Here is a 20,286-nt window from a genome sequence, read left to right as displayed (position 1 = left end):
TAAGTATTTTAAAAAGAAGCTTCAATGTAAAGCAGTGATGGCTGGTGAATTTTGAAGATGGTGGGGCGGATCTATTACTTGGAATTATATATATATATATATATTGTGTGCACATATATATATATATATATATATGTGTGTGTGTGTGTACTGTCTCCTCGCAGCAACATGCATCCACATTGAGCCTTAAGGTAAGGTGCTTAAACTCCCTTCTCTGATGCCTAAAGAAAAGGACCTGGGCTCCGGAGTAGCTGCACGCTCTCTGCTATTGTTTTTTTACTGGCTGGAGCTCCTTTACTTGGAGCACTGTGCTGACCACGGAAGCTAGAGAAAAGGAGCTGGGTGGCCCTGGAAGCTGAGCCGCGACCTGTTCATTGAGTCTATATATGCAAGAGTCAGGTGCTTACCGGCACATTTATACTTTCATTCATTTATTTCAGAGAAATTGTATGTAAAAACCTCATTTTACCAGAACTCCGCTCCTTGCTCTACTGAGCGGATCTGGTTTTAACACAGCACATCGCGGCAACACTGTCTAGTCACAGTGTGCCCGGTAGCGCCATTAAAATGAATGTAGCTCTCTCCTGCTACTAAACCAGAGCGTGAGCGAGCTACATTCATTTTAATGGTACGACCGGGCACACTGTGACTAAACAGTGTTGCAGCGATGCGCTGTGTAAAAACCAGACCCGCTCAGTAGAGCAAGGAGTGGCCTTCTGGTAAAAGGAGGTTTTAACATGCAATTTCTCTGAAATAATTGAAAGTATACATCTGCCGGTAAGCTAATGTTATATAATTTTGCATTATGTGCAGAATTATATAACATTATTATGTACGTTTACTGCCCCTTTAACACAGCTTGGCCTTGAGGCCAAAAACTTTCAGGATGGGTGGTGATACCACAGGCTAAATAAACTAATTCAAATGCAAATATAAGGTTAATGGAAATACATGTAAACAATTTAATACACTCCAGCAGGTAAAGTAGATTATTGGGAACAAATTAAAGGGGATATTTTTGAGCAAAATGTCCCTTTAATGAAAGTGCACCTGTTTTTACATTGTTTTTTAGATACCGGGCACTTATTCATTAAACTTTACATTCACTTTAAGCATTGACATTTTCAGTATAGGTGAGGATACAAAGGGACAAAACCAGCTATTTCAAATGACAAAATCAAGGTAAAGGATGTATTTGTAAACAATGTAATAGACTCCCGCAGGTAAAATGGATTGTTGGGAATACATTAAACGAGAACAAAATCGCACTGTCCCTTTAATTAAGAATAATCATATAGTTGTAATAGCTGTTGTGTGTTGTTTTTTACAGGGATTTGGATGCAAGAGCAAAGAGTGAAAGATATCGGGCATTGTTCCGTCTACCTAAAGATGAAAAGTTGGACGGACATACAGACTGCACATTATGGACGCCCTTCAGTAAAAGGCACATTGTGGGTCAGATGTTTGTGTCCACAAATTACATTTGCTTCTCTAGTAAAGAAGAGAACTTGTGCAGTCTCATCATTCCACTTAGAGAGGTGGGAACACTAGAACGTCACATTTATTTATTATTGTTTTTAATGTAGATGTTGGTAATTAATGAACATTTATCTGTGAAACATTTATGTGAATTTGATTTTTTTTCTTTATTATTTTCTGATTAGTTCTTCAGTGGTACACTTTTATGTGTCTATTTGTGGCACTTAAAGGGACATGAAACACTTATTTTTTCTTTCATAATTCAGATATCTGATTTTAAACAACTTTTCAATTTACTACTTTTATCAAATTTGTTTTGTTCTCTTTGTATCCTTTGTTGAAAATGATGCATAGGATACTCAGGAGCTGCTGATTGGTGGCTGCAAATATATGCCTTGGCTCACCCATTGCATTTAGCTAGCTCCCAGTAGTGCATTTCTACTTCTTCAACAAAAGATACCAAGAAAAGGAAGCAAATTATATAATAGAAGTACATTGGAAAGTTGTTTAAAATTATATATATATATTTTTTTTTTATTAAAGATTTTTATTGAGAACATTAGGTACAAACATGAAATACTAAAATATCCACGCAGGGAAGTATTTATACTCGTACAATCACATTTTCAGAGTAACTTTAGACTAAAATAAAAGTCAGTCATGAACAAATAATGAACAACAATATTTTAACCTTAAATAGCGAGAAATTAAACATCTAGAGTCCTAGGGTATAGTCATTCATTAAAACGGTACGTATGAAAAGACAAAGTTGCTGACTAGGAAATTGTTAACCAAAAGTTTCCAAAGTTATATAGTTATTTCTCATTTTCTGATATTAAACAACATATTCCAATACACCAATACTTCTCGTAGATTGTTAGAACGAAGAAGAAGAGAAAAAAATATGATGGGGTAAGGTGACCCTATTTTCACAAAAAGCCTTAGTGGGGGAATTTCTCCACCCAGGGTCTCCATATGTCAAGATAAGTGTCTATCCCATTTTGGGCAGAATAAGCATACGATTCCATGTTATGTAGGTAGGTAGCAGTGGCAATGACTTGCTTAATTGATGGAGGGGATTTCTGTTTCCAAGCTTTTGCTATTTCAAGTTTGGTTGACATTAGTAGATAAATGGTTAAAGATTTTTGTGCTGTGGTGAGTGCAGGAAAATCTAAATGGAGAATACAAGTTTGGGGGCTCAGTGGGAGGGTAATGTTGAGTCGGCTGAGAATGTTGAAAAGTTGTGTCCATAGGGGTGTGAGAAGTGGACAGTACCACCAGATATGACTCTGTGTACCAACAAGGCCACAGCCTCTCCAACAAGTAGAAGGGTGAGTGCTATATATTTTATGTAAAGTAGCCGGGACTAGATGCCAGCGTACCGTTATCTTGAAATGCAACTCCCATAATGTAGCGCAGTGCAGAATCTTTCTAGTGAATAGAATCTCTCTATGCCATGAGTCAATATCAGTGGTAAAATGCAACTCTCTTTCTCATGCTATATGCTGTGAAATCTTGTGGTGCGAGTGAGGGTCAAGAAGCAGGTCATAATGGTATGAGAGGGCTCCCCTGATCATAAGGGCTTGCTACCATCTCCTTTCCCAATTGGTAGTTTCTCTAAGGTCAGTTCCAGGGAATCCCCAAGACCTGAGAATAGAACAAAGGCGAAACGCCTCAAATCTCAGAGGACGTGGTATTTGTAGGTCAGTGCAAAGTCTATTATGTGACAGTGTGTTTGCATGGTCGTATAAGTCTGAAATATATTTTACATTGAGTTTGTTCCATGTAAGGATATGTGAGTCAGGGAGACAGACAAGAGTGCTAGCAATTGTCTGACATGGTGAGGGATGAGGTGCAATAGTGGGGAGATGTCTGGATTGGTCCCAGAATTGTAAGGTGTCAAGAATCACGGGATGCATCAGTTTAAAATCTCTCCTGTAGTGTGTGGGCACCCAAGGTAAATCTTGTAAATGTAAACCGACTGGCAGTAAAGACTGCTCGATCATTCTCCACGAAGCTGTATTAGCTGTATAGCTCCAACTCAGCAGATGGGTTAGGCGAGCAGCTTTGTAGTATAGGATAATGTTTGGGAAACTCAAACCGCCTTTAAGAATGTTTCTCTGTAGTGTCTGTGTAGCCGTCCTTGGTTTTTTACCTTTCCAAATATAGGAGGTGATGAGGCTCTGCAATCTATTAAGAATGGGTCTAGGGACATTAATTGGGAGGGAACGGAACAGGTAAATAATCTTAGGGATAAAGGACATTTTAATAGCAGCTATCCTACCTGTCCAAGAAATCTCTCGGTATTCCCAAGAGTCCAGGAGTTTTTGCCATTCAGGGAGTCTATCTAGAAAGTTTTTGGAGATGATTATAGTGGCATTCATACTGAGATGTATACCTAGTAATTTAATGTATTGTGCGGACCATTGGAACTGATATTGTTTTTGTAATAGAGCTAAATCAGTAGGCGGGATGTTTAAATGAAGGGCCTCAGTCTTGGAAACATTCAATTTGTAGTGACTTAAAGTGGTAAATAAATTGAGTAGCTTAAATACGGCTGGGAGAGACCTAAGTGGATGTGTCAGGAGTAAGGTGATGTCGTCTGCATAGAGTGTGATTTTGTGCTGGGCCTCAATAGTGGGGAACCCTGAAATATTCGGGTCTAGTCTAATAGCCTGAGCTATGGGTTCTATTGAAAGCGCAAATAATAATGGAGAGAGGGGGCATCCCTGCCTGGTCCCAATGGAGATTTGAAAGAAGTCGGATTTAAAACCCACCCCTTTAACCTTAGCAGAAGGGCTAGAGTAGAGTGCTTGTACAGCTGTGATAAAAGTGTCCGGGAACTTAAACGTACTCATAGTTTCCCATAAATAATCCCATCTCACCCTGTCAAAGGCCTTTTCGGCATCCAACGTCAGGGCGAGCATGGGAGTCTCTAATTTAGCTGCCTTAAATAGAACGTCTAGGACCCGTCTTGTGGCATCAGGACCCTCTCTCATGGGAATGAAGCCCACTTGATCAGGGTGTATTAAAGTAGGAATTATTTTGGAGAGACGGTTAGCTATGATTTTGGCATATAGTTTAGTGTCAAGATTTAGCAATGAAATAGGGCGGTAGCTACCACAATCTAAAGGATCTTTACCTGGCTTAAGGATGGTGGTAATAGTAGCTTCTAGGTATTCTTTACAAAAGGAGCCATTTTTCATGACTAAGTTAAAGGTTCTACATAAAATGGGAGCAACTGTAAGGTCATAAGTCTTATAAAACTGTCCAGTAAAGCCATCTTTTCCAGGTGACTTAGTTACCTTAAGTTCTTTAATGCTAGTTCTGACCTCTTCAAGTTAAATCAGGGCAATGAGATTTTGGGAGGTTTCTTGGGTAATTTGGGGAAGATTAAGGGCCTCTAGGAACCGACGCATTTCCCCTGCAGGGAGGAGGGGGGTAGGATCAGTGTCCCCTAAATTTTACAAGTCCGCGTAATAAACCCGAAAGGTTTCCCCAATCTCCTTTGGCGAGGTAACCATACCACGTTGCGAAGTAAGACGAAGTATTTTAGCTTGTTCCATTCAGTTTCGTAGTTTTGTAGCTAAGAGTGAGGAGGCCTTATTGCTTTTATAATAGTACATTTGTTTAAGTTTCTCCAAATTGATCTGCGTTCTCTGGAATTCAAGAGTTCTAAGCTGTCGCATGAGATCTGAGATTTGGGTGTTCAGGTCAATGGTATAGGATGTAGAGAGTCTGCTTTTGAGGGATCTAAGTTGGCAAGTCAGTATAGCTATGGATGTGTTCTGAGCTCTATGTATCTATGCTGCTTTGGAAATATAATGACCCCTAAGAAATGCTTTGAGGGATGCCCACAAAACTTCTGCAGTGACACAGCTGGTGTCGTTTACTTCTAAAAAGTTTGTGATTATGTCTTGAGTTTCAAGTTTGAGAGTCGGGTGGGTGATTAGAGAGTCTCTGAGCCACCATGCAGGGAGAGGTGAGCAGGTGAAATGTGGGCCCAATGTGAGAATAAGAGAGTCGTGATCCGACCAGGTCACTGGGGAAATCCTAGCCTGCGCAACGTGGTCTAGAGCATATGAGCTCATAAAAAAGAAGTCGATGCGAGTATAGGATTGGTGTGGCGGGGAATAAAATGTAAACTCTTTATCCGAGGGATGAAGAGCTCTCCAAACATCATATAGATCATATTGAATAAATAATTTTTGGAATGCTATTGAGAGGGGGTGGGTGGATCTCTCTACCAAAGAGATCCTCGGACCTAATCTATCTAGACTAGGGTCCCATATTAAATTTAAATCACCTCCCAAAATCAACTTGCCTTGTTTGACTGCTGACACTAAACTTAACAGTTGTCTAAGGAATTTTATTTGTTTTGTGTTAGGAGCATAGGCGTTTACTATGGTGGTTAATTTGTCGTTTAATCTGCACACTAGTATGATATATCGGGCCTGTGGGTCACGCTCTATGTAGATAGGTTCATAAGTGACTAAAGAACTAATAAGGATCGCAACTCCTCTGGATTTAGAACTAAATGATGCAGTAATGATTACTGGGTATTTCTTATATTTTCGAGAAGTGTCAGTGTCCGTGAACCAGTGTGTCTCTTGAAACAGAGCGATCTCTATTCTGGCGCGTTGGAGCATATTCAACATGATGCTGCGCTTAGTAGGGGAATTGAGGCCCTGTACGTTAAGTGTCAAAATGCGCATTTGTGTCATGACTAGATTATGGGTGTATAGGGGAAGGGGAAAAGAAAAAAAAAAAAAAGAAAGAAATAGGCTTTCGAATCTACGAGAATAACAAATCCAAATATGTGCGTAATATCGCTATGTCAACCAGGCATAAGGGAGGGAAATTCAGCGGGCGAGAACCGCTCATAAGTAATAGGGAAGGAGATGGAGATGGGGGGGGCTGGAGTTGCGTGCATATATAATGACAATAGAACAAAAGAAAAATATAATTGGGAGTACGCAATAAGTTAAAGAATATGGTGAACCAAGTGCTACTGATATTCGGTATAGTCTTGAACATAAAAACTATACTAGGGGCGGGGATACAAAAAAGGGTACTTAAGAGTACTTAGATAAATAAAAATGAATAAAATAGAAATTGGCATAAGGGGGGTGCCTAAAAGTGGGAGGGGAGGGGAGATTCTCCACAAGTGGCAGGCATCAGAAAAAATGAAAAGAAAAAGGAAATCTATAAGAGATTATAAGCTAGGGGTCTTCAGGACCGCAAGACCTCAGGAAAATTATACAGTAGGTATGTTTGCATGGATACTGAGAAAATAATAACAGTTTCGGAGATGATGGCTGTCCCTCAGGTATATTATATTAAAATTGACTTTTGAGGCTAACAGAGAAAGCCAAAATATAGATACTATACATTTCAGTGGATATAAAAATACAATGTGATAAATATAACAATATAACTAAGAGCTATAGGAGGTCGATATGCTGTCTAAATGAGGTTAACCTCTAGTAAGCTAAGGTGGAAGGGTGGAGAACTTGTAGAATAGTAGACTCTTCTAGAAGATGAGGTGGTATACTATATACCTTAGGGAGGATAAAGAGATAATCATTGGTGTTCACTTCTTACTAGTTCTAGAACCCTCACATTAGTAAATGTCGCTATTTAATAGATGTATATAAAACTGAGAACCAACCCTATTTAGTATCAACTGCTCTTAAGCGTTAAAGCTGATGACTAATTGGTATACTCATATATGTTGTGGGTTAATATTGTACTATAATTAAGTATCCATCCTATGACTCAAAGTGAAGTGGAGACCAGCCTGCTGTAGCCAGTAGGTAAAAACAACATAGGATGGCTCTAAAATATATAGGTGGGCCGAAGATTATCTAACTGGAGACAGATCTGTTGTGCTGTGTAAGGTGATAGCGGGGTAAAGTACCCCGAAAAACCATCTAAAGGTTTAACCTAATTGAAATTAAATCCCTGGGCTAAAGAATAATAACATCAACATATTATAACAATAATACAACAAAAGATAACTTAATAACTGTTAGCAAAACAGAATAGAGTACGTTACCAGCCATCATAAGAACTGTCCATGTTGTCTCTTGACCATAGTATTATCAAGTATTCCCATCTAAAACTATAAAAAAAAAAAAAAAAATCCTGAGAATAAAGAGAGTGGGAACACTGGATTACAATGACCAAATGTAAATAGGTGAATTATCGTTCCCTCAGTGGGAGAAGTCAAGAGTCATCATGATTGGAGAGAATTTCCTTCCTTTTGGCTTGATAGTTGAATCTTTGTGGAAGTGGGCGCCACTCAGGTGCGGTGGCATTGAACTTCTCTGCTTTGTCTGTGGAGTCTTTAGGCTGATTTTGGTTGTAAAGTAGGCCTGCAGAAAGTAGGATTTTGCACCCCTGGTCTGGGGTGGAGGCGATGTATGAGTGATCATCGATTTGGAAAAATAACTTGACTGGGAAGCCACATCTGTATTTTATGTTGTTTTGGCGGAGGGCTTGGGTTACTTGAAAGGAGCGTCTTTTAGATAGCGTATGTGAAGATAAATCCGGGAATATCTGGATGGTCTGAAATGGGTCCTTTAACTGTTTGTTCTGGAATGAAGCTCTAAGGATCTTTTCTTTGAATGTATAGTAGCGCATCCTGATGATTACGTCTCTGGGTGAACCGGAGGGAGCATTTCTTGTTCGAAGAGCTTGGTGGGCACTATCTATCAAGGCCTCTTGATCCTGTATAGGCCCTAATAGTTCTTTGAATAGATCAGAGAGATATTTGTCAAGTTCAGTTGTCCCCACTTCCTCGGGTATGCCACGGATTCTAATATTATTACGGCGGGACCTATCTTCTAGGTCCGCCATTTTTTATTCTAAGTCTGTAATCATTTTCGCGAGACACTGTGTATATGCCAGCAGGTTGGAGTGATCCAGATGAAGGTCTTCTTGTTTTCTTTCTTAATTTTCAGTCCTTTCTCCTAACGAGGAGATATCCCTTTTTGAGTTCCGAAACTGACATTTTGAGCTCTTGTTTGAGAGATGAGTGGTGTGAGTCCATCTTGTCTGAGAGCTCTTTAATAGAGTCTAAAATAGAAGAATGGGAGTTCATGGACCTTTCAGCGGAATGGGAGGTAGGTCTATGGGAACCCTTAGTGGAAGTTATTGATTCTCTAGAATCTTCGTCTGACATTTCCTGTTCATAAGGCGTCTTATTCAAAAAGTGATCCGAGAGAGTCCTTTTCGGGACATCAGTATGTTTAGGCTTCTTCTTTTGTGAGTGAGACATATTATACCGTAAGGATAGTGTGACTTCCAAAATTCCAATGGTATGAAATTACAAGAGCCTCTTATGATAAGTGGTAAGTGGAGAACAGAGATTCGGCACCCCCCCCCCCCCCTGCAAGGTGCACTTAGCACATCATAATCTCTTAAAGATATATATTAAAATGGAAAAATGTGACAATCAGGAGTCGTGTTTCAGAGATATCTAGGCTGAAGGTCTGTGAGTTCAGCCGCTAGTTTTCTGCCTCTCTCTCCAGGGGCGTGCGCTCTCCCTGAGCAGGTTAGGAAAAAGGATCGTGGGGTATGACCCGTAGGCAAAAAAGGCCGACGGGAAAGGAAGGAGAGAGGGCAGACAATATTAATGCAGCAAGGTTTTATTTTACTAGGTTTTCAGGGCCTCAGTTTGTAACTTTGAGGAATGTGGTTTCAGTAGAAAGATCTATTTTGAAAATGTATGCATTGACTCTTCAGTTATACAATAGATATCTATCAAACCAGGAGACTTAAGGATAGTTATATAGGGTGTTCAGTCTCTGTGAGATCCTGGGCCTGGCTGTCAAGATATCCCTGTGCAGTATGTAGTAGTTAACTGATGTTTGGCGGCAACAGGGGTAGCAGGAGACTAGGCCTCTTTGAGGTCAGTTCATGTCACTTAGTGAGGCCCCATAAAGTGATAATCAAGCTATATTAGTGTAGAATATTGTGAGATTCCACTGAACGTGATGTGAGTCTGTCCCGTTGAGAGCCCAAAAATGTATTAGGGTCTGCAGGGTACTGTTCAGTCCTTTAAGGTCAAGTGTGTAAGGAGCAGGGGCTTATTTACTGCCTGCGCCGTATGTAGAGAAGGTCTCCTCTAGTCCCCACGTGGCAGCGCCAGTAATAGCACTCTACCTATCAGGTCACTGAGATGGATCCTCCGGCTGATTCTCCAACGGCTGCAGCCGCGAGGTAGAGAAGCCTGGCAGAGGTGTGGAGGTGAGTTTAGGCTGGAGGCGGGTGGTTAAAGTACAGAGTCTGGCCGCTAGCACCAGCCTGTGCACTGACCTCTCTAGCTGCTCTCCCAACAAAGGTGCCAGTGACCCCACCGAGGGTGGATGAGAAGCAGAGCCACGCATCATAAAGACAGCAAGGGTGAGATTCTAAGTACTTTATGATTAATAAGAGATATAAACACTCCAGAGGCCCTATTCCATGACGATGCAGCAAATGATCAATCATACACCCTAGATCAACTGACCACAGACTTGGGGACACTTGGCAACTGAAACATCACTTTATTGGTACTAAATTGTAAGCTACAGGGCCAGTACCACATATTTGCAGGAAGACCAGTGGCAGGAAAAACCACTATCTTTCTTCACAACCCTAGTTGTCAGACAGTGCTCTCATTGAAACAGAGCTGGTCGCAACTAGTGTACTGGGTCACAGATATTTTATAGCCTACTGGGAACTTTGACTGGCACTTTATAAAATAGAGCCTGAGACCTCCCCACATTCAAGTTGCTAGCCCCCGGCAAGGTCTCACCCACCGAAAGTTTTGGGAACCCAAAATCAGTAGCAACAACTTAAACATATTAAGACACTACTCTCTCCCCTCCCTTTTCCTGTCATCCATAGTGGTGGTGAGTCATATCCTGAATCCCCTCCTCCTTTATCGTCCTGTGAGGACACTGACCCTGGGGAGCAGAGCAAGGCCTAAAGTATTGCATACGTGAATAAATGGATGTCAACAACACCTAGAAGAATGCGTGCCCCCTAAATTTCAGATGCATGCTGTGCAAGTGCTACACTAGAGAATTACAGACACCCGAGATTCCCCTGGAGGATAGACGACCTGTGTCCCATAGAGCGGCAAAAAGATATGTGTGGGTCTCAGGGGAACAGCCTTCTAGAACATACCACTCATAATACAACAGAGTGAACTTATGTAATATTCCAGTCACTCCGGTACCATATATACATAGGTAAACAAAGAAATTGCGGTGTGGGCCTCTCCCCCAGCTTATAGAATCTCCAGATGTTCCCTATTCTTAACAGGGCTGATCTCCCTTCTGGCGATATCTACTCTCCAATCCATTAGGATACCTTCCAGAGACTGTCTGTGGATACCCACATATCTCCTGAAATGTCTGCCAGAAAATCTGCTAAGGATAAACAAAGCAAGATTTCATCACTGAACACTTATTTTAAATTGTCTAAGTCAATGAAACAGATTGATCAACCAGATATAGAAGCTGAAGAAGAAATGGACTCAGATTCAGAAACCACAACATCAGTCACAGACCAGACTCCTGTGACTAAAGGAGATCTAAAATCTCTAGTTTCAAAATAATATATCTCAACCAGCTTCGATAAATTATGGGACAAAATCGATTCCATACACATGGCAGTTACTACAAGCCTGACAGAAATCAGATCGGATATCGCTGAACTGGGAGGCAGAATAGATACCCTCGAAGAACACACAGAAGCAATCACTGAGGACATAGCTAGGGTCTCACAAACTGTATCCTCACATCAACACCTGCTCACGGAGATGCAAGACAAAATAGAGGACCTAGAGAACAGGAGCAGTAATCTAAGTAATCTAAGACTAAAAGGTATACCAGAGATAGTAGCCGGTAAAGATCTGCCCAACTATTTGCAACAACTTTTCAGAAGCATAATGGGAAACAAAACTCCTATCTTTGGATGCAAAGAAGGCGTTCGATAGGATAGATTGGAGATATATGATGAGAGTTCTGTGACATATGGGCTTTGATGGTCCCTTTATTAAGGCAATCCAAGCGATCTACTCTAATCACACAGCACAAGTGGTTTCAGCAGGCTATAGGTCTAAACCATTTCCCATATGGAATGGAACCAGATAAGGGTGTCCTCTTTCTCCCCTAATATTCGCACTCTGCATAGAACCCTTAGCAGCCAGAATACGATTGTCCCCAGACATAACCGGTGCAAAAATAGCTAATCACGACTACAATCTAACCCTGTTTGCGGACGATATCTTAGTTACAATCACAAAACCCTTGATATCTCTCCCGAACCTATATAATCTTCTCGATAAATTTTCACAGATCTCGGGATATAAAATTAATCTTGAGAAGTGTGAGGCACTACCAATAGCTTTACTCCCCCATACTAAGAAAACCATAGAACTTAACTTTGAATTCAAGTGGGTAAAACACTCTCTCAAATATCTAGGGATACAATTAACAGCTCAGTTCAATCTATTGTATAAACATAATTACATACCACTCTATAAATCTATAAGACAAGACCTGCAGAAATGGAAGAAATACACCTTTTCTTGGTATAATTGCCTTTCCGCAGTCAAAATGAACATTTTTCCATGACTACTTTACTTATTTCGAACTCTGCCTATACCAATACCAACCCTGGAATTGTCCACATTACAAAAATAATTAATAGCTTACGTCAGAGGCAGCAAAAAAGCGAGAATTCCCTCAATTACACTGACACACCATAAAACTCTAGGAGGAGTGGGCATCCCAAATTTGTTAGATTATTATAAGGCAGCGAGAATATCCCAAACAATGCTGATGGGGAGAAAGCAAGGGGATGTAATCTGGCCTAAATTAGAGGCGGGGATAGAGGATCTGTCACAGGTAGATGACATTTTGTGGAATGATCAAACAGATCGTACACCTACATACAGATCTCCGACATATGCATCCACCAGACAAGTTAAAAAATGGATAACAAAACACAACACGATACTACCAATACAAACAGTGATGATCCCACTAAGGAACATTTTACCTAAAGAGCTCCATGTCAATATAGACAAATGGGCTAATAAAGGGCTGTACAGAGTAGCGGACATTCTCCTTAACAACAAACTTATGACTTATACTCAGATTCAGGACAAACTGACACCAATAGAGATAAGGTGGTTTCAATACTTACAGTTATCCTCATCCATACGGAAATATATAGGCGACACTAGGATTCATCCCCCCATAGCACTGGAAAAAATGTAGTCCTTAGCATCTAGACCTAAATGCACAATATCCATTTTATACTTAGCTATTCAGGACAACAATAATACCCCAAAGACATCTCTAATGCTTAAGTGGGAAGAAGACATCAACATCACCTATGACAAACGCACATGGGAGAACATATTTAGCTCGATTAGCAAAGGTCTGATTAGCGCAGACTTACGCGAAAACTCCCTTAAAACAGCTTTTTGCTGGTATCTTACACCAGTCATAACCTCCCACACGTCACTAGCCAAATCCAGACTATGTTACAAGGGCTGTGGGAGTGTAGGTACCTTTAAGCACATGTGATGGTAATGTGAAGGGGTCAAACAGATCTGGCATTCTCTCTCAACCCTACTTAGCACGATACTAGAAGAGGAGATAGAGCTCAATATATCACAAGCTTTGCTACACACAGGAAACAAAAAATATAACAAAGATATTAACACTTTCATTAGAATAATGTGTACTATCACTAGGACAGCTATAGCCTATCATTGGAAAACGGGGGTTCCATCATGGATGGAAATAAGGAATTAGATAAAAAACACGTTTAGAATGTATGAAGCCGCTTCATGGATCATGAATACCAGGGAGTCATTTGAGAAGATCTGGTTCTATTGGGTTATGAATAACACACTTACCACCTAGTACATATAGAGCAAAAGCTATAGTCTTTAGAGTTGGGAACCAAACGGTACTTATGAATATTACAATTGTTCTACACAGGATATGTGTGGATGATGGGTTTGATCTTTTTTCTTTCTTGTTTTTTTTTTTTTTTTTGACTTTCTTTGTTGTTATTTCCTTTTCTCTTTCTGTTCTTTTTTTGTCCGAGATATTAAGGTACCTCCTTTTCTCATTTTTATGCCTTTGTAGTTCTGGGTAAAAGATTGATATTTTGTAAAACCTAGGTATGTTTTTGATAATCGGTAAAACAATTGTAATAATGGTTTATCAATATAGATTCTGTAAAAATGCAGTGCTGCATTTATTTTCTAGGTAACAATAGTGGAAAAGGCAGACAGTTCCAGCGTTTTGCCAAGTCCACTTTCTATCAGTACAAAAAACAGAATGACTTTCCTGTTTGCCAAGCTAAAGGACAGAGATTTTCTTGTCCAGAGGATTTCCGATTTCTTGCAACAAACTACTTCAAAAATGTACTTCGATATAGATATTTCTGGAAGTGACAACAGCCTAGATGAAGAAGTAAGTGAATAATCTATATATTAATGATAGTGGGTTTAACCCTTGATGCCAAAGCAGCACTCTAGCATCAGTTCTCTCTCAGGGTTATAAAAATACAGATAATAACTTAACGTTTGCCACTGGGGAAATGCTTTGTACGTTTAAATGAATAATTTAGCATTATGAGAATTTTAGCATCTAATGTATATAAACAGCTTAATATTATAAAACAATCTATAATCTAATACCATCTCTCCATTACTGTATTATAATTATTTATGTGGGAGCTTACTCGGCTTCTTTAAATTACTGGTGTATTCTAGTGCTAATAAGGCACAATTTGTTCTCACCATCATGTTTAACAAGTCCCAGCCCACTCTTACTTCAAATAAACAAATAAAATAATGAGTGACAATCTCGGAGCATATGGAGCCACTAATTGGTATTAAAGGGGCAGTAAACCTAGAAAATAATGTTATATAATTCTGCACATTAATTATATAACATTATCTTATCTAAACTTTATGCAACATAATATTGCCGGTGAAATTTGATTAAAAAACGAGGATTTTTCAGACCGCCGCTCTTTCTCTACTGAGCGGGTCTGGTTTTCCCCCTGAGTGCATCTGGGCAGCTGTCTAGTCATAGCCCGGCCCGATCGTGCCATTACAATCAATGTAGCTCGCTTCCGCTATCGGACAGAGCAGGAGCGAGCTACATTGAGTGTAATGGTGCGATCGGGCCGGGCTGTGACTAGACAACTGCCCAGATGCGTTAAGGGGAAAACCAGACCCGCTCAGTAGATCAAGAGTGGCAGTCTAAAAAAACGTTCTTTTTTAATCAAATTTCACCGGCAATATTATGTTGCATAAAGTTTGGCTAAGATAATGTTATATAATTAATGTGCAGAATTATATAACATTATTTTCTAGGTTTACTGACCCTTTAACGCTGTATACTTGCTAAGTCTGTATCTCAATGTGTTCCAATATCAATGCCAGGTGATGTGCAAATATAAAAACATGTTGGGTCCAAATAGCCCCTTTTGTATTATCACTGCAATGTCTTTAAGGTTGGATATGTTTGAATATATGCTATTTTTTTAAATTGTAAAGGATTTGAAACCCAACATTTGTAAAATGTATTCCAATTTAGTTCTATTATCAAATGTAGTTTCAATGGTATTCCTTGTTGAAGAGATACCTAGGTAAGTGTCAGGAACACTAAATGGCAGGAAATAGTGCTGCCATCTAGTGCTCTTGCAAATGGATAACATTCTTGCAAAACTGCTGCCATATAGGGCTCCAGACACGTGCATGCTCCTGAGCTTATGCCCCTGCTTTTCTTCTTAAATGGAAAGAGTCCACAGCTGCATTAATTTCTTTTGGGAAATAAGAACCTGGCCACCAGGAGGAGGCAAAGACACCCCAGCCAAAGGCTTAAATACTCCTCCCACTCCCCTCATCCCCCAGTTATTCTTTGCCTTTCGTCTCAGGAGGTTGGCAGAGACGTGTCAGAATTTTTAACTTTTTAATTTTTGTTTTTGTCTCTTATGGAGGGTAGTACTCTTCGACATGGGACAGGAGTTTTAAGTAGTCCTGTCAGTCTTTCAGTGAGGGCTTGGATGAAAGTTAGAGTCCGGAGATGCAGGAAGTCTCTTTCTGCGAAACCATCCCGAATCATGTTAACAGCTCCTCAAACAATCGGCGTTGTCGAACTTCGCTCCGCTGCCTGCTTTCTTCTCTCAAGTCCATGGAGGAGGCGATGCCACTATTCGTCACACTGGAAAGGCCATGTTCCTGTTCCACGGCGTTGATTCCGGTAAGATCATTTCATTTTACTTTATTCAATGTATTGTATTATGAATGTTTTCCGTGTGGCTATCACCTCACGGGTTTATCATATAACATAAGGGTCTCAGTGAGTCTCTGTTAGTATCTTGGAATTGAGGATTAACATCTCCTGAGGGGGTTGTTGGATAGTGGGGTTTATAATTATGTTTTTTATGTGATTCAACCTGCTTATGTGTAGGACTTATGGACTTGTGGTTTGGAACTTTGAGGCCTTTTGCACGCTTTTTTTACTGTACGGTTCACCCTGTGTCCAGGCGTGGTTATGCTCTGTTCTCATTTCCGCATTCCTGTACATCTAGCGACTGAGATATTCTAGTCCGCAGGGGCCTGGTCTTAGGAGGTGGTGAGTGCCCCAGCCATTGGTGGTGTCAGGTGCCTTTTTTGTTTATAATCCATATTCCTAAATCCTCTTTACAGTTATGGGGGATGCTGATGCTGAGCCTGTGATCATTTCAGATTCAGTTTCGAAAGTTCTGATACAGAGATGATTAGGATATCAGATTCAGATTCTGTGTCCGGTGACGAATCCGGTTTGGCCTCGTTGACTCCTGTCAACCAGTGTTGTTCCATATGCCATATAAGAGCACCCGGTTCCTCGGGCTCGGGGAATCAGGGATCTGATGAGCCATCCGCCTCTGGGGGTCCTGTCTTCCAGGGGGCGAGTTCCCTACTGATTATTCCTCCTACACATGCGGGTAACCCAGTTTATGGTTTCTCCACGCGGGGTGGCGTGTTCCCCCGGAGCTTACAGCACGTTTTCGTTTGCAGATCTTGTTGGCACTTGCTCGTCTGCAGGATCCAGACGTTTCTTTGAGAATGTGTGCGTGCCCTATTGTCCCGGGTGTTCCACCTTGGGGGGGGGAGCTCCGCAGCCTGAGGGTGCTGTTTCAGAGTGTTGTGCCTTTCGATACCAGATTGCGTGCTTTCGTGTTTTGCTCAGACATCTGTTTGACTTATTGAGTGATCCTGTAATTCTCAGATATGAGAATTTTCCGTCTGATAGTCCAAATGGTACAACTCGTTAGACATGTGAAGTTGAGGTAATCTCCTATTGTCTTTGTTTTGGAGTTCTTTCCCAGTTTTGACAAGTAGGGCTCCGTTTGGCTGGTCCTACGGCTAGGCCTGTGTCTTTTTTTTTTGGGCGTTAACCTTCGGGTTGCCTTATATTTTGTTTTGTATCCGATGGGATGTCTTTTATTTTCGTTCTGATTCCTTCGGGAACGTTCTGAGATCAATACTCTTTGTTACTTCTTCAGAAGTTGTTTGGACATGTTAGTCCTATGTTTAATAATGTCTGTTTTCCTTTTTTCCCCAATGTGGGAGAATTTATGCAGCTTGCCGGTTAGGACTCGGGGTACAGGCTGGTCCTGTCGGGTTCGTTAGGTTTTGTGGCTGTTCAGACACGTTACGCTGCTTCTGCTGGATCAGTAGTAGCGCTGAGTGCTCAAGTTATCACTGTTTTCTTATGTTCCACTAAGCATTCGAGAGGACCTGTGGCTACATGAGGCGGGCAAGTATTGTATCAGTCCTCTTATAGCCTTCAGTCATGGATGTCTGGGCAGGGGAGGGTTCTGGCTGCATCCCTCCATTTGACATCTGATTTCATCAGAACTTAGAGTTCCACCTCTTTGTGGGAGGGGGCTGGCGGGCGTATTGCCCCATTGCCACTGGTTGAGTGGTTTGGCCTTCTATTTTTCAGACCCCGGGATGGTCCTATGGGACTTGATTCAACATGTTGTATGGTTTGTCCAGCATGTGGAAGGATTTGTATTTTGAAACCTATTGCTGGTTTGGCACCTTTAAGGGGGTGCGTGTCAGCTGTTTCTAGTGTATCTAGATATGGCTCTTACTCTAGTGCCACGTAAGGTCTGTTATGAGACCTTGGGTCTTTTTCCATTGTATCCGGGTGGATTACATCTCCTTTTTGGGATCTGTGTTCCGGACGTTGGTTGGTCCTTGTGGGGATTTGTTTAGCTCAGGTTTTTCCGGAGCCGGGAAGGTATAGCATCTTTTCTTTCCCCTGTGTCCTCTGCCTATGTAGAGGAGACGGGGAGACTAGCCCTGCTAGTAGGGTTTTGGGAACTTGAGGTATCCCTTCGGTTGTCCGGTGGCCTGGTGCAGTCTCTTCATTTGACTTCTGGCCTTGCTCCTTGGAGAGTTGAACTTATCTAGGGGTGGTTCCTTCATTTGGTAAGAGCTTTCGAGTTCTCTGTGCTGTCAGTGTTTTCTGGATATGCTCTGTTTCTCTAGTCTGGCCTTTTGGCCAGTCGGGGTGTTTAGTTCCAGGGTATAGTTGCCTGCACTATTAGGTACCTGGACCTGTTTTTTCTTCCTGAGTCTTAATCTTTCTGGGGCTTCGCTCCTGTCCCAGTTGTGTTTTTTTTTTGGGCCGGTCGGGATGTTCCACGGTTGTTGGGAAATGGGGCTATGTCCTTGTTCCATCTACCTGACCGAGTCAGGGCTGGCTCGGTCTATTGGAGGATACTCCTTGCCACAGAGTAACCCATATCATCTGGGGTTAGTTGGGTGGCTTCCGTCTCTAGACTGGTGTGTTTCTACCCAGCTGCTGGCGCTGGATTACAGTCTTCTGGTGCGCCTTAGGGTTACATTCCCAGCTTGGTTTGCCAGGAAACCTGTGGATTCTCTGCTCTGCAGGCGAATGGGTTGACTGTGCCTCTGTTAGGCGAACTACTTGTAGTCCTTCTAGGACATTTGCAGGGGATCTTTTCTCCCGTTTAGCCGGTGGCTTCGGGCCTTGAGGGCGGTGTTTGCCCTTCTGGCTTCTTCTTTTTCTTTAGGGGATATTCGCTTCTTCGGGAGGCGGAGTCCTTACTAAGGGCTTCTCCTGGTCGGGAAGTGGACGGTGGACTTGGTTCCATCTGGAATCTTGCTAGTTCCATGTCGAACTAAGGGGCCTTGTTTTGATAGATCCTTGGGTCTATGGCCTTGTATGTTTTTCAGAGTCAGATTGTACTTGTACTCTGGGGGGGATGGCTGTACCATCTTGGTACCCTTGAGGTACTTCTCTCAGCCTCTGTTGTACTTCTCTTATGTTGTCTATATGATCAGCTATGAGTGCAGAATTATTAGGAATAAAAACACAACAAAAATCCTGCACAAGTGCATAAACTCCTAATATGCAGTCTAAGGCCATCCCATTTTGTAATGCAACCATCCTGTTTTGTACCTGTTCCTGGGAGAGCAGTTCTATGGCAGTTGTCTCATTGAGTACTTCGGCCAACAAATCTACCAACAAGTGAACCTTATACATCAAAAGTACAGCCCCATATGCAGGGAGAAATCCTGCTCCCACTTACTGACTTTTAGAGGATTTTACAGTTAGATGATTACCAGCATACCCCTACAGGAGCAGATGCAACCTTCAGGCAGCTGTTGGGAGGGATAGAACCCTGGGACGATATTCTCTAGGTAACAAGAACCTTGTAACATAATGGGCAACCACCTATATCCCCACTGACCTCATATCCAATATGTACCCCTAGAAGTTAATAATGGTATAGTTTTACGGCTGTGATAAGACCGGAGTCCATAGAACCAATTTTTAAATAGTGGTAGCAAAGCAGTAAAATTATGCACAGAGCAGTGTCCCCCACAGTCATCAGAATAACTACCATCTGGTTGGAGGCAGGACCAGGAAATAAAGGCATAGTCAGATGCAGTAGTGATATTTATGGAGGACCCTGAACAGTCAGAATATCCCACATGTATTCCCTCAGTGTGGTTAGGGTTACTCCGTACACACACCAGTCCTTGGTTAGGTGCATTAACTATGTGAACTCTAACAGTCTGGTTATACTGGAGTCTGTCAATCATTTTGTGCATGTCTAACTTACGCAGATCAGTGTGATTGAGCATGTCTATCTGAAATGGGACACCTATGTATGGAGTACCATGGCCTGCTGACCTAGGCACAAAACCACAAATCCAGCAAGAATCAGTTAAATTTAAGGCGTTGTACATAGTACAGGTGGCAAGGATATAGGAGTTGTCTTTAGCCCATGGGGTGCTATTCACCTGTACAGTAAGAAATAAAAGAGTTATAACAGATAACATTATAGCAATTGAGTGATCACTCTAACAATACAAATGCTTAATTAAATTTGCAGCGTAATAGCAACTTGGCTGCCACAATGCTCTGCACAATTACACAAAAGATAAGAGTAGCAAATATCATCAGATGTATGATTACTGCGTACCGAGGATGATCAGTCCACCAGTTACTCATTACTCAGATAGCAAGGAATAAAGAATTATACTCCCCTACACACTTAGTCTTTGTTCTTTGGCCTTTCAACAAAAGGATCAGTCTCAGGTGGGGCAATCTTGCAATGGGATCCAGGAATTAATTTCAGCAATCTTTACAGCGGTGTTAGTGGTGAGCAGTACTTGGAAGGGCCTTTTCCATCTTGGCTCTAGAGCAGTTTTCTGGAGAAACTCTTGACCATAACCAGGTCACCAGGAGC

General features: G+C 41.4%; 1 protein-coding gene across 1 annotated transcript in view; it reads left to right on the top strand.

Moving 5' to 3' along the window:
- TBC1D9 (TBC1 domain family member 9) overlaps window positions 1-20,286 on the top strand; it is a 512,458-nt gene that overhangs the window by 282,866 nt on the left and 209,306 nt on the right. Inside the window, exons 6-7 of the mRNA XM_053703695.1 lie at window positions 1,331-1,538; window positions 13,764-13,970. Of these exons, the coding sequence (XP_053559670.1) occupies window positions 1,331-1,538; window positions 13,764-13,970 (415 nt within the window). The remainder of the gene's footprint in view (window positions 1-1,330; window positions 1,539-13,763; window positions 13,971-20,286) is intronic.

Source organism: Bombina bombina, chromosome 2, assembly GCF_027579735.1.
Source record: "Bombina bombina isolate aBomBom1 chromosome 2, aBomBom1.pri, whole genome shotgun sequence".
Taxonomy (NCBI): Eukaryota; Metazoa; Chordata; class Amphibia; order Anura; family Bombinatoridae; genus Bombina; species Bombina bombina.
Note: the sequence above shows the minus strand (reverse complement) of the source record. Positions and strands in the feature narration are given on the sequence as shown.